General features: G+C 37.1%; 1 protein-coding gene across 1 annotated transcript; it reads right to left on the bottom strand.

The window, feature by feature from the left end:
- Nucleotides 1-1,533: 1,533 nt before the first annotated feature.
- Nucleotides 1,534-2,474, bottom strand: LOC126706925 (cysteine-rich repeat secretory protein 38-like). The gene has a single exon (XM_050406509.1). The coding sequence runs from the start codon at nucleotides 2,446-2,448 to the stop codon at nucleotides 1,720-1,722; it is 729 nt and encodes a 242-aa protein (XP_050262466.1). The 5' UTR covers nucleotides 2,449-2,474; the 3' UTR covers nucleotides 1,534-1,719.
- Nucleotides 2,475-15,285: the final 12,811 nt, after the last annotated feature.

Here is a 15,285-nt window from a genome sequence, read left to right as displayed (position 1 = left end):
AAAAAGAAAAAGAAAAGGTTAGGGTTTGAGTGTTTGACCTTAAAAAAAAGGATTTGTTTTTTCTGATTCTCTCTCCCTCTCTCTCCCTAAAATTTTTTCATTCTACCATACTAAAAATCCAATGACACACTGTTGTTTCTCAAATTTTTTATATAAAAAGAGGAGGAATAGTATGTAGTGTGCATTTGGCACAAATTAAAAAGTCAACTTATTTACTATTAAGTTTATTTTTGCTATCATTCATGGGTCTCATTTCACTTTTTGATACTATTCATGGGTCTCACTGTACTATTTTAGCTAACTTTTACTTTTATTTACAATATTTTTAGCAAAATTTTTTAGTTTCAGTAAAATAAATGGATCGCAAACAGACACGTATTGTCTCATCGATCACCACCTGGGATTTGGGTAGCTTTGTCAAAAAGAAGAAAAGACAAAAATAAACAAAAATGACACTACTAGCAAAAAGAGATACGTAGTTATGTGAGAGTTAGTTTAACTAAAAATTTTTCTTGTTAATTATTACACAAGAGATGTGTTAGAAGAGAAGTGTGATAATATATATATATATATATATATATATATTCATATATATTCACAATTAATATAGAGCAGTTAGTAGCCTTATCTCTCTTTCTATTTTATTTTCATTATTATAATTGTTATTTTTATTTTATTTTTTGCCACAATAGAAATTGGCAACCAAGAAATGTAGTACTACATTATTGTTTTAAAATGGGTAAGAATTTTCTTTAGTGCTCCTCAATATTGGACAGGATACGAGGTTGACACATGATCATTTTATGACATATGTTATACTTGTATTATCTCCAATAATAAATAAAAGTACTAGAGTTTAACTAAAAAAATTTTCTTGTTAATTATTACACAAGAGATGTATTAGAGGAGAAGTAGGATAATATATATATATATACACACACAATTAATATAGAGCAGTTAGCAGCCTTCTCTCTCTTTTTTCTTTTAATTATTATAATTGTTATTGTTATTTGTTATTTTATTTTATTTTTTGCCACATAAGAAATTGGCAACCAAGAAATGTAGTACTACATTATTGTTTTAAAATGGGTAAGAATTCTCTTTAGTGCTCCTATATATTGGACAAAACACGAGATTGACACATGATCATTTTATAACATATGTTATGCCCATATTATCTCCAATAAATAAAAGTACTAGAAATAAGTTAAATCATTTAAAATTTTTATATAGTTATGGTTTAAGTTTTCAGCAATGATATTCTCAAAAAAAAAAAAAAAAAAAAAAAAAATTAGCAATGTTACAAATACAATAAATTTCACAGTTATTGAGGTAATAAACTGTTATTAATGTATACATAATTTTCATGTAAGACTACTACTAACATCACTTTTCATTTATACCAATGCCACCTCAATAATTGTAAAATTTGTTTAAAATTTATTACAGTATTAGACTTTTTGTTAAGTTTTTTGAAGTCATCCACCCTACTTGTCCATTCAAGGATGCAAAATTTGTCGTTTATCCATAACAGTCATAAAAAGAAAATTTATTTAACAACATATGAGGATGGTTGAAAGTTGAAACATCCAACAAATACAAAGTAGGTTCTATTTCTGCATTCTTCCAAAATGGAGAATCATCATAAGGGTGTTTCTACAAACACTTTATTTCATGTTACGACATATGGGTAGTTCTAAACCCTAGGACATACATAATCTAAGAATTGACAAATGGGTAAATCTCATATCTTATGTTACAACTCCCACCAACAACTCTTCCTCCTTCTTTCCCATTACAACATCGGGGAAGTTCACCAATTACACCATCAAGACACTTGAAGCAGTCACTGTTAGAAAGATCCCTAGTGCATTGGGCCAAACCATAAAGCTTCTTTGATTCTCCAAGCTCTAGCTCTCCAACTGCATACAGTTTTGGAGTAACAGATGCTTCTTTGGCTAGGAGGCTCAACAACTTTCTTGTCTTTTCGTTAAATGTTGTCGGATCGCTAACATTTCTCAAGTTCCACAAGTAGAACTTGTTTTGATTATCAATTTGGCCAAAGAAATCCTTGTTCAAGTACTTCACAAGACAATTGTCGTACCATATAATGGCACCTTTATTGTATGGGCAAAGTTTGTGAATTTTATTGCTAGCCTCATTGACACAAGTCTTGCAGTCTGTGGTTGCAACATCACCACGACAAAGAGCAAGTCCATTAGTTTGGTATGGATATGAACCCACTGAACCAAGACCAAAGCCCAGGAGAGGGGTTTGATAGTAAAGGTTACCCAAGAGCTTTTTTAGGTTTGATTCATAAGGGTCATTGGTGGTGAAGTTCTCAGAGCTTGAACAGAAATGGAAGAGAGGGCTCGCTCCAAAAATGGTTTGGAGAAAGAGAGCAAAGGTTAGAAAGTAGATGGAGAAGGTGAAGTGTGAGGAAGACATTGTCAAAAGGAGATGAGAGGATGATTGATGGGTTTAAACTTTGGTCCATGCAGCTGTTATTTATAGTAAATCTCGTGCTTACTATTTCTTCTATACAAATGTTCAAGTTGACAAGAAATTGTCAAAATGTGCTGCGTTAATTGTAAAAGTCAAAAGTGCGGAAGCTCAAAATGCACTCAAAATAAACTAATTATCCAGAAAGTTGAAGGTGCACTTCGTCAACCCTAATAATATATTGGATTGCTACGAAACTTAGTCGGTGAAAAAATCACCTAAATATTAAAAAGGATAGTTCTAAAACATTATTACAAAAGCTGTTGTAATTATTAGATTGAAAAAGGCTTAGTTAAGAAAATCACAACTGTGGATATCATGTGTGGTAATAAATAATACAATTTATACAAAAGAAGTTGTCAAGCCTAATTGGGTTTTTAAGTATTAAAGAACATAATTAAAAGGTAGAATATACTTTGTCTTAGACTTTGATTTTTGTCTCATTTTTAATCTAAAATCTTTATTTTTATACTTGAAAATTTTAGAAAATATAAATTTTATAAGGGTTTTACTAACGTATGCCCTTAGGACATGCATTAATAAACCATTTTAAAAAGTCTTTTATGTGAAAAATTAAAATTAACTAACTTTTTGACAAATTTTCAATTTTTCATAATAAATTTTCTAAAATGGATGATTAATGTATATTCTAAAAGCATACGTTAACCGAACCCATTTTATAATTCCATCTATGATTTATCTGGTGAAAATGACCTAATTTTATGCATGAAAAGTGTATACCCATTGAAAAATAAATAAATATATAATTTTACATGAGATGTTGATTGAAGTTTAAAGTTTGTTTAAAATGAAGTTAACGTTTGGACAAGTAGTTTCTTTTTATTTATGACTTAATTTATTTATGCTTTTTATAATTCAATTACTACAATAAAGTAGGAGAAGTGGGATTTGAACTGTAGTTCTCCTTGTAAAAAATATTGGTCAATGTCATTGAGCTACAAACCTATTAGACTTAGTTTAGTTTTGTCCATTTCGAAGAATTTAGTTCTACAACTACACTGCATTATATAAATATAAGTCAATGATAGAGACGGATCTAGATTAGGACCCCAACTAGGAGGAAAATAACTAAATGCCATTTATTTTTAAAGTATGTAGCAACACACCCCGCTTTCCAAAATATCTTGCAAATGCCCCTATGAGTTCCAGGTGGAGCAGTTTCTAGTTTTATACAAATTTTTCCATTTTTTTTTTTTTTGAAAAATTTAAGTGAAACTCGATATTGTTAATGTTGAGTTGAACTTAATTTTGAGGATATTAAATTTTACGCAGAACTCGATTTTGTTAAAATTGAGTTTCAAAATAGGGGTATCTTACTATATAGTTTGGAAAGATGTGCGTTTTGTTAAATACTTTAAAAATAAAGGGTATTTATCTATTTCCCCCCTACTAGCGTATGATAAAAATAGGCTAAACCCCTTCTTGAAAATTTATTTATTTTATAACAAATAAATTTATACAAATATTTAAAGTTTGGCCCCCAAGAATGGTCGACTAACCTATGATATGTGGCTCTCCTAGAAAAAGTAAAATCATTTGTAGCATAAAACATTGAAATTTATTTTTTTATTTTTACATTTTGTGTTTTATACAGTAAAAATTCTTTTATTATTATTATTATTATTATTATGCTTCATTATTTAATCAAATATTTTTTCCGTCAAATTATTTATGGGTCGCGGATATTCAAAGATCTGAAGTACACATATAATAATAATAATAATAATAATAATAATAATAATAATTATTATTATTATTATTATTATTATTATTATTATTTCTTCCGAATTTTGGCAATTGGTTAGTAATGATTATAAAGATCTGCACTCCCAGCCCCCCCCCCCCCCCTCCTTTCTTTTTCTTTTTTACATAATTACACTTTTTCTATTAACAATATCATTAATTCTTTTAAGAGTAATACTATAACCATAAACTTTTATACAATATTTTTACAAATAGTTAAAGTAGCAAATTTTTGTTGTTCGTATATTGTAAGAACACGATTTGTAACGACCCGTAACAGGGTTGGGTTCGCACGTAAAAAGGCCCAAACAATATCATTTATAGAGCGTGGGTTTGAAAGGCTAGGCCTTAGTCACCAGACGGCGGGTTTTTCGTGGTGTTCATACATGGTTTAAATCGTGTTCGCCCTGGGAGTTTTTCTCCTGGAAGCGAGCTGAGAGGCTCTGGTTTTTGGCCATTTTTTCCCAGCCCCTTCTTTAGATTGCTTACTTTTCCTTTTATATTAGCCTAGGTTCCTTATCCTTCGTCCACATGTAGGATTGACTTTTCCAAGACTGATACTTGTCCCATCAGTCCATATCTAGAGTGGTTGGGGATAGTTGTAAAAGTTGGAGAGTATGGCTCTGTCAAGCGCAGAGTATTGAATGGCAGTAAGGGCAGCTTTCTCTAGTCGTTAGACTTTCCAGCGTATCCTTCTCCATTGACCTAGATATTTTAGATTTTTTCCATGCTGTTCCTATACTGTTTTTGCCCTTCTCTCCAGTGAGACCTCGGATATTCCGAGGACAGAATCATCCTCGACTGTGTCTTAAAACTATTTGGACTTTAATTACCCATTCTCTGCCATAACCTTCCTTGGCCTGGGCCTTGAGCCCTAATGTAGGAATGGGCCAGAGTCTCAAGTTATTGGACCCCATAATAGCCCCTCAAAATCCTGCTATCCGACCCCTTGGTCGGAGAGGAGGGTTTTGGTAATGCCACGTCTTTATTGCGGTCTACTTAGATCTGCCCTTCATCAATGTGGGTGCCTCTTCATCTGTCCAGGAAACATACCGGGCTACGAGACATTCCTTTGAACTCATTCATGAGGTGTTCCTACCGCTTCATTATCCGAAACGTGCTTTTAATGATTTCCATTTACGAGACTATTTAAACTACTCGACAGTTACTGACGGCGTGGGGAAGTGGAATTGGTATATTCCCGTTTACCGATTTTCTTGGAAACTTGGACGAATTAAATGCCTCCTAGTTTGCCCTTTATATATAAGAAAAGAAATAAGAGGTTATTTCTTTTGTACAGAGACCCTTTTAATCCTCCTGACATCTGAAACCCTTAGCCTCCTCCAGAGTTTACTCTATCCGCTAGTTACACCTTAAATTGTGATACGTTCAAGATAGGAGTAAGTAATGAAGGAACCATACTCTTCCCAGAAATACCATGTTCTTATGAAGCTAAAAATGGCTCGGTCGGGGCAGGGATGGCAGAGACTTAAGATCCTTCTTACCCTCCTTTCAGCCAAAATCTGAAGCAGGGGCTCGTCGCGTCAAACTTTTGGCGCGACTGAGCTGGGGTCACCCATTATCAGTACCAACCGCTCTCTCATGAGCATAGCTAACATGGCACCAGCGTGTTAGGAGTCAGGACTGACGCAGGGACTAAGTGCCCTTACTTCTTCCTCTTTTCGTTCACTGGTGCCTCCTTTTGCCTCTCTTTCTTCTTCTTTCCACCACCAGATCCATCCTGGTGCTTTTCCTTCTTCCTCTTCTTCTCCTCTCCCACCGAGGAAGGTCCTCCTCTCAATATGGATGCTAATGGAGCAGAGTTTGGAAAGACTTGGGAGCAGAGCTTAAAAAGATCTCTGGCTGTTCGTTTGTTTTTTTGTTTTTTTTTTTTATTGTTTTAGTAACTCGTTTTCTATAGATGCTTGTTTAAGCCCTTCTTTGTACACTGTAATACTCCTTTATATTAATAAAAATCATCATTGCTTTATTTCGTATGTTCTATCTCTTCTTTTTGGAATGGATATGTTGTAAATAGACGCGCTACTTTGCGATTTTTTTTTTTTTTTTTATATTTCTGTACTTTGAACGATGCTTAGGGCCAAAATCCCAGTTAAAAAAAAAAATCTTGCTTTGTGCTTATTGAAACTATCCGACATAAATAGTGCCGATTTAAACAAATGATGCTTTGGGTGGAAATCCTTACTAAGAAAAACAAAAAAAGATATTTATAATGAGCTTATTAGAGCTGTTTGGCACAATGACGCCGACCTGAGAAAACAATACTTAGGGCCGAAATCCCCTACTAAGAAAAAAGACATTACTATGAACTTACGAGAGCTGTTCGGCACAATAATGCTAACTTGAACAAATGATACTTAGGGTTGAAGCCCTTGCTAAGAAAAAGATATTATTATGAACTTAACAGAGTTGCCTGGCACGATAATGCCGACCTGAGAAAACGATACATACCCAAAAATAGCCGAGATGATAGCTGAATGCTCGGTGTGGCGTAGGAGGTAATCATCCGAAGACATATAACCCAAAAATGAATAGCCCCCACAGGTTGCTGAGTAATAAGGTGTTTCACCATCTTCCTAATAACTTTCATAACTTTAACCTCTTCTAGTATTTGATCCGAGGATTGAGCAACTTAGAATTTTTATTAAGTAGCCGACCCTTCCATAGGTTTGAGTAAACCTGATATTTATAAGTAGTTGATTTCCCCATAGGTTTGAGTCCGAGGACCATGCAATACCCTAGTTCTGTCAAAAACTTGATTTTGATAAGTAGTTGGTTTCCTTATAGGTTTGAGTCCGAGGACCATGCAATACCTTGATTCTGTCCAAAACTTGATTTTGATAAGTAGTTGGTTTTCCCATAGGTTTGAGTCCGAGGACCATGCAATACCCTGGTTCTGTCCAAAACTTGATTTTGATAAGTAGTTGGTTTTCCCATAGGTTTGAGTCCGAGGACCATACAATACCCTGGTTCTGTCAAAAACTTGATTTTGATAAGTAGTTGGTTTTCCCATAGGTTTGAGTCCGAGGACCATGCAATACCCTGGTTCTGTCAAAAACTTGATTTTGATAAGTAGTTGGTTTCCCCATAGGTTTGAGTCCGAGGACCATGCAATACCCTGGTTCTGTCCAAAACTTGATTTTGATAAGTAGTTGGTTTCCCCATAAGTTTGAGTCCGAGGACCATGCAATACCTTGGTTCTGTCCAAAACTTGATTTTGATAAGTAGTTGGGGGAATTAACCCCTCGGCTTCAACATGAGACCTTGGTTTTGGGGGAATTAGCTCCTCGGCCAAGCCCCTAGAACCATCTGTGCGGCTGACGCTACAAAGCGTAGCCCCTAGTGGAGAAACATAGCCCCTAGTGGAACTTTACGCTAGAATACTACAATCGGCTGTTAGAAATGACAAGGGAACTGTCTTGACCTACTGCCTATGCCAACACACAAGCCTTTCCCACAGACAGCGCCAATTGTAAGGACGCGATTTGTAACGACCCGTAATAGGGTTGGGTTCGCACATAAAAAGGCCCAAACAATATCATTTATAGAGCGTGGGTTTGAAAGGCTAGGCCTTAGTCACCAGACGACGGGTTTTTCGTGGTGTTCATACATGGTTTAAATCGTGTTCGCCCTGGGAGTCTTTCTCCTGGAGGCGGGCTGGGAGGCGGGCTGGGAGGCTCTGGTTTTTGGCCATTTTTTCCCAGCCCCTTTTTTAGATTGCTTACTTTTCCTTTTATATTAGCCTAGGTTCCTTATCATTCGTCCACGTGTAGGATCGACTTTTCCAAGACTGATACTTGTCCCATCAGTCTGTATCCAAAGTGGTTGGGGGTGGTTGGGGGTGGTTGTAAAAGCTGGAGAGTATGGCTCTGTCAGGCGCAGAGTATTGAATGGCAGTAAGGACAGCTTTCCCTGGTCGTTATACTTTCCAGCGTATCCTTCTCTATTGACCTAGATATTTTAGATTTTTTCCATGCTGTTCCTATACTGTTTTTGCCCTTCTCTCCAATGAGGCCTCGGACAGAATCATCCTCGGCTGTGTCTTAAAACTATTTGGACTTTAATTACCCATCCTCGGCCATAACCTTCCTCGGCCCGGGCCTTGAGCCCTAATGTAGGAATGGGCCAGGGTCTCAAGTTATTGGACCCCACATATCTAAATCCACCGTTTACATCACATTTTTACTCATCAATAACCACTTCACATACAATAATTTGTAAAAAAAATTGTAATTCTAGCATTTTTCTCCTTTTAATTTCCTTTAAAAAATTTATAGAGTTAAAATATAAAACAATATACAAGTCCAAAAAAAATTAGCCTAATAACAAAAATTACCAATAGTAAAGCCAAAAAATATTAAGCTTAATCAACCTATTTTACCCAAACAAACAACATGGTCCTCTAAAAATTTTAATTTGAACAAAATAATTTTGTCATTATCCAGCTGTGGACGCACGCAACAAAGATAAAAATAAATAAATAAAAACCCTCAATGGTTAAGCAGTAGAGTTGAAGGTAAAAGTTGCTACACTCAACCAACAGCCAAAGTGCCCCCTAATTCCAAGTACTGACTCCGTTCTTGGATCAACAATCTTCCAACTTATTGCAACTACAAAGCCAACAGTTTTGCAGCCACGAATACTGTTAAAACTAAATTTCACAACAAAATGTAATATTATTCTCTCAATGACTCTTTGATTATTTACTTTGAAAGGAAAATAGTGTTAATCATAGTAGAAAACTTATCAAAGATAATTTTTGGGATTTAAAAGTATGCCATGTTCTACTTGATAAATGATTGATTTAATGGATTGATAAATAATTATTTGTGTCTTTTCTTTCGTTAACATTTAATGGACACTAATTTTAATTTTTCATTTCTTCTAAATTTTTTTCATTAATTTAGTGTTGAATCTTATAATCATATTTTCATTATTGATTTTTTTTTTTGGGGGGGGGGGGGGGATGGGGTTTATAGGCCCACAAAGCTGAAATTCTGGATCTGTCATCGGTCAAACAGGTTCATGAAAATTCAATTGGACTATTCCGAGAACCCATATAGGAAATCTATCTCCAAACAACACCCTTCTCGAATAAAAATCCTATTTCTAGATCTAAACGTGTGTATTCCATTTAAAGTTTCACCTACCACAACTTAATTTGTCACACAATCCCTTTCAATTCCTTATAACGTAAATCTATTCCTTATAACATAACACAAGTTTATATTTATATTTATATTTTTTTTAAAGGCAGACACTGATCTAATATAATTGATGAATAATAAAGTTGAACACTCTTAATATGAAACAAAGGATATTTATTCTCCTTCTATCATATGAAGCTAAATTTTGATGTTTTGATGAATTGTGACGAGACAGGATGAAGCAATTGGTACTCTAAATATATCAGCATGATTGAAGATCACATTATTTTGGCGAAATTTAGCTTTTTTTTTTCTTTTTTTCTTTTTTTAATTTCTTGTCTAGAAAAAGAAAAAGAAAAAGAAAAAAAGCAGAATAGTTTATATTGCCATGACTTGTATACGCTCCGCGCGCGTAAAATGTTGAATGTTTAGTGGAGCGCAGTAATTTCTTGGGTTATTGATTAAGTGTATGTGCCTAGTATTCTTTACGAATAATCATATGTTCTAGATAAGACCTTAAATTTTATTTTGTGTTTTGGATTTACAAATCAAGATTTGAACAAAAAAGATAAAATAAGCAGGATTAGCATTGACTGTAAAGCTGTTTCATGGACTGAGCTATTTTAGAACATGTCAAGAGCTTTGTGGTTTAAGTGACACCTTTTAGCATTTTTAATAAAAATATTTAGGGTTCAATTCTCTCTTCTAGTCCCATTGTAACAAGCTAATTGTTAAAAAAAGAAGTTGGCGTTAACATGTGCGTCAGAAGACAAGGAAACAATATTACATATCTATTGGTTTTTATTTTTGAGAAAATCGATGAACACAACTTTGCCATAATTTTGATGTATCTGACTGTAAGTACTTGAAATAAAATAGTAGATTCATATGAAAGTGATAAGTGGTTACTCATTATTTGCTACGTCAAAATTTTGATAAAAGTTGTGGCACAAAATTGTGATCAAAACAAAATCTTAGTCAATTTATTCGCTAGACATAGCATGTGCGCGCTGGATGGAGATGCTCCAGATTTTTAACAATAATGTATTGAGTCAGATGCAATGATGGAATAAAATACAAAAATGAAACCCTTTCATTTTATTTATTTATTTTTAAATCTGTTGGCCTAGTATTTGTTTTTTAATGAGAAAAACTTGGTCAGAGTATAAATGATTCTTCCCCACCTCCACCAGAAGGTGAATTATATATATATGTTTTCAAAGCCATATTAGCACAAGTGGTTAGTACTCTCACTGTAGCCACTTGTTGCAACTGGAAAAAATGACTAAGCATCCAAGCAAGCAACTTGTTAAATTAGTGAGGGGGTGTGTTAGTGCAGTTAACAATCGTGTTAAGAATATAAAGTGTGAGAAAGACTAAATAGTCTGTATATTGATGTGTGTGAAACAATGTACAATAGAGAGCCTTATATAGGCTAGATATGTGTACAGTACAAGTAAAAGGAGTAAACTACAAGTACAGTATACTGGGCTAAGCCCAATGGGCTAAACTAGTCTAAGCTATACACTAACATCCCCCCTCAAACTCGAGGTGGCAAGGAGAAAGCCAACTGGAGTTTGGATATAAGATCTCGAAGACGACCAGGCGGGTGAGTCTTGGTAAAGATATCAGCAGGCTGGTCAGCAGAGGAGATGAAGAATAACTGGAGATTTCCTTTCTTAAGATGCTGGCGAGTGATGTGGCAGTCGATCTCAATATGCTTAGTGCGTTCATGGAAGACATCATTATGAGCAATGTAGATAGCACTACGATTGTCACAATAAAGAGGAGTGGCAGTGGGCTGTGGAGCATCCATGTCAGCCAAGAGCCAGCGAAGCCAAACAAGCTCACAAGTGGTGTCGGCAAGGGCACGATACTCAGCCTCAGTACTAGAACGGGAAACCACATCCTGCTTCTTGCTGCGCCACGAGACCAGAGAAGTACCTAACAGGAAACAGAAACCTGTGATAGAGCATCGATCAGTCGGATCACCTGCCCAGTCAGCATCTGAATAAGCATGAAGCTCGAGAGAAGATCGAGAGGAGTAATGCAGACCATGATAAAGTGTGCCTTTGACATATCGGAGAATCCGAAGAACAGCAGCATAGTGGACAGAACGAGGTGCATCCATGAACTTACTAACCATACCCACGGCATGTGAAATATCTGGACGAGTAACTGTGAGATAGATCAAACTGCCAACCAACTGACGATAGCGAGTAGCATCGGATATAGGTTCACCATCCAAGGGTGTGAGCTTTGCATTGTATTCCAAAGGAGTGGAAACAGTCTTGTTATCAGTGACACCGGCTTTGGAGAGAAGATCAGAAGTATATTTAGCCTGGGAAAGATAGTATCCATCAGAGGATGAGGTAACCTCAACCCCAAGAAAATAGCTGAGAGTGCCCAAATCTTTCATCTCAAAATGCTGACTAAGGAAGTTCTGAAGAGAGCGGATACTTGCAGAATTATCTCCAGTAATAATCATATCATCAACATAAAGAAGAATAAGAGTGATACCAGCAGAGGATCTTCGAACAAAGAGAGCAGTGTCATGAGGACTCGAAGTGAAACCCTGCTGAGCAACAACTGAGCTAAACTTTTCAAACCAAGCTCGAGGAGCCTGCTTGAGGCCATAAAGAGCACGACGAAGGCGGCAAACTTGATTGCCTGAGTGTGGATAGCCAGGGGGTGGTTGCATGTACACTTCTTCATGGAGGTCTCCATTGAGGAAAGCATTCTTCACATCCATTTGATAAAGAGGCCAATGGCGAACAGCAGCCACAGCAATGAGACATCTAACAGATGTAAGACGAGCAACAGGAGCAAATGTTTCCTCATAGTCAATACCATACTCCTGAGTAAAGCCTTTAGCAACTAGGCGAGCCTTGTATCGTTCAACAGATCCATCAGTCTTGGTCTTGATCTTGTAAACCCACCTACAACCTACTACAGACTGACCAGGAGGCAAATCAACCATATCCCACGTGTGATTCTTATGAAGGGCATCTAGTTCTTCATTCATAGCTTGCTGCCAAAGAGGGTCAGTATGAGCCTCACGATAGGTGTGAGGTTCATAGAGAGTGGCAAGAGCAAAAGAGCAATGATAATCAGTGAGATAAGGGGGAGGAATGCTTACCCGAGTGGAACGACGAAGTTCAGGACCAATAGGAGACTCAGGAGAGGGTGGTGCCACAGGATCCAAGACAGGTGGGTCATATGCCGGAGACAGAACCGGAGATGAGTCGTCTAGAGAGGCAGTCGATGCTGAAGAATCCTCCACAAGTTCAGGATAGAGAGGGAGGAAAAGATCAGTAAAAATGGGAGACTCTGAGGAAGAAGATGTAGGAAATTGCTGAAGACTCGTGAAAGGACGATGTTCCCAAAACTCAACATGACGGGAGACACGAAGGCGATGAGAAATGGGATCATAGCAGCGAAACCCTTTTTGAGACACACCATAACCAAGGAAACAACAGAGACGAGTACGAGGTTGGAGCTTTGTTCGTTCATGAGGAGGAAGAGAGACAAAACAAGCACAACCAAAAACCCGAAGAGAGGAGTAGTCAGGAGTTTGACCATAGAGAAGCTCAAATGGTGATTTGTTGTGTGTAGTTGGTGAAGGAATACGATTAATAGTGTGCACAGCAGTGAGTGCGGCCTCACCCCAAAATCGCTCAGGAAGAGAGACAGAAATGAGAAGGGTACAGACAACATCAAGAATGTGACGATGTTTTCGTTCTGCACGACCATTTTATTGAGAGGTGTAAGGACAAGACCGCTGAGGAAGAGTACCATGTCTGTCTAAAAAGGATAGGAAAGATTTATCATTATATTCTTGAGCATTATCTGATCGAAAGACTTTAACGGTGCGATTGAACTGTGTTTCAATCATTTTATGAAATGTTTGGTAAATAGATACAAGTTCAGACCTATGGTGAAGCAGATAAATCCAAGTATACCGAGAAAAATCATCCACAAATATGACAAAATATTTAGATCCCCCCTCAGTGGGAATAGGTGCAGGACCCCAAATATCAGAATGTATAAGATCAAAAGGAGCAGAAGAAAAGGAGTTACTTTTATTAAATGGCAATTTTGTTTGTTTGCCAAAATGACAGGAAGTACAATCAAATTTTGAAAACTGAACTAAACCTAAATGACTTTGAGAAGCTAACAATTGAAGACGAGATAAGGATGGATGACCAAGACGAGCATGCCATAGATTAGGTGAGGAGGTGGCAGTGGTAGCAGCTGCAAAAACAACTTGTGAAGGAATCTTCAAGTCATGAACCTCAAACATGCGACCAACCTTACGGCCTGTCCCAAGCACTTGACCCGTCCGGGGATCCTGCATATCCACACCATGATTAGTAAATAGAAGATCTACGCCTAATTCGCAAAGTTAACTAACAGAAAGCAAATTGAGGGATAACTTTGGAATATGAAAAGTGTCACTAAAGGATAAACAAGGAGAAGAGATTGTTCCTTTATGACTAACAGGCATAGGAGTTCCATCAGCAGTGTAAATGGTGATTGGATGTTCTAAGGGTGCCTTATCAGAAAATTGGGATTCACCATGAGTCATATGGTTACAACATGCAGTATCAAAAAACCAAGGTTGTTTACCTGAGGTGACAGAAAGGGCAGTGGAAGTGTGGGATAAAACCTGTTGAACAACTGCCTCAATATCAGCCGTAGTAAGTGAGGAAGCCAAAGATGGACCTGTAGGAACCGATGGATCTGAAGGACATACAGCAGCTGCCTGAGGAAGAGATGCTTTATTCTGCTCTTGCACAAATTTCTGTAGCTTACGACAAACAGAGATGTCATGGCCTTTGGCACGGCAAAACTTGCAGTGAGCACCTTTGGAAGACTGAGAGGTGGGACGCCTGGAGTTTATTCGCGGAGGAGCAGTGAATGCAACAATGGGAGGCTGTGGTGAGGGTGTAGCCAAGACATGATCAGATGATGTCATGTGATAAGTGGGCCGACGGTTCTCCTCAGAAATGAGCTCCTTTACTGCAGCATCAAGAGAAGGAGTAGGAGACCGGCTAAGTAGAGAAGCCCTAGTAGGCTCAAAATCCTCACGTAAACCCATCATGAAGTGTATAAATCTACGGCGATCCCGATATTTGACAAAGAGCTCAATGTCCTTAAAACACACCAGTGGAGGATCTGCAGCAGAGAGTTGTTCCCACATAGTAGAAGTCTGAGAATAAAAATCAGAAATAGACTGACTTGTCTCTTGGCGCATTTGATAAAGCTTTGATTCAATGTGAAACTCCAAGCTTGAATCATTAGTGCAGTTATAACGATCGGCCAAAAATTTCCAAGCAGCCTCAGCAGTTTCAAGACGAGGAAGAAGATTATGAATGGAGGGAATAGAGGTATTGATAAACCAAGATAAGATCTTACTCTGAATACTCTCCCATTCTTCTAGACGTTCTTCATAATCATCTATTGTAACAGCAGTCTTGGAAAACTCTTCAGCAGCTGTGGCTTTGGACTTAAGGGTTTGGTACTGGCTTAGGAATTGAACCAGTCACATATCTCCACAGTTTATGACCCTTGAGAAAGACGGTCATATTCTGAGACCATGCATGATAGCTAGTAGGACCATCCAACATGATGGTGATAGGACGTATGATATCTCGTTCACTTTGTTGAGCCATAATGAAGAAAATGACCAAAAAGTGATATTTAGATACCTCAAATGCAGAAACAGAGCCCAAAATCAGAATCTACGCGAAAAACTAAGCAAGACAGGTCCTGTTGAAAAATTTTGACTTGGTCAACGGTCAACGGTCAAAGTCAACGGTCAAGTCTGGTCCAGTCAACGGCTGACGTG

This window comes from Quercus robur, chromosome 11 (assembly GCF_932294415.1).
Source record: "Quercus robur chromosome 11, dhQueRobu3.1, whole genome shotgun sequence".
Classification (NCBI taxonomy): Eukaryota; Viridiplantae; Streptophyta; class Magnoliopsida; order Fagales; family Fagaceae; genus Quercus; species Quercus robur.
Note: the sequence above shows the minus strand (reverse complement) of the source record. Positions and strands in the feature narration are given on the sequence as shown.

Excerpts from the sequence above, each read along its gene's own strand:
- LOC126706925 (XM_050406509.1), bottom strand. The coding sequence starts at position 2,448 with ATGTCTTCCTCACACTTCACCTTCTCCATCTACTTTCTAACCTTTGCT.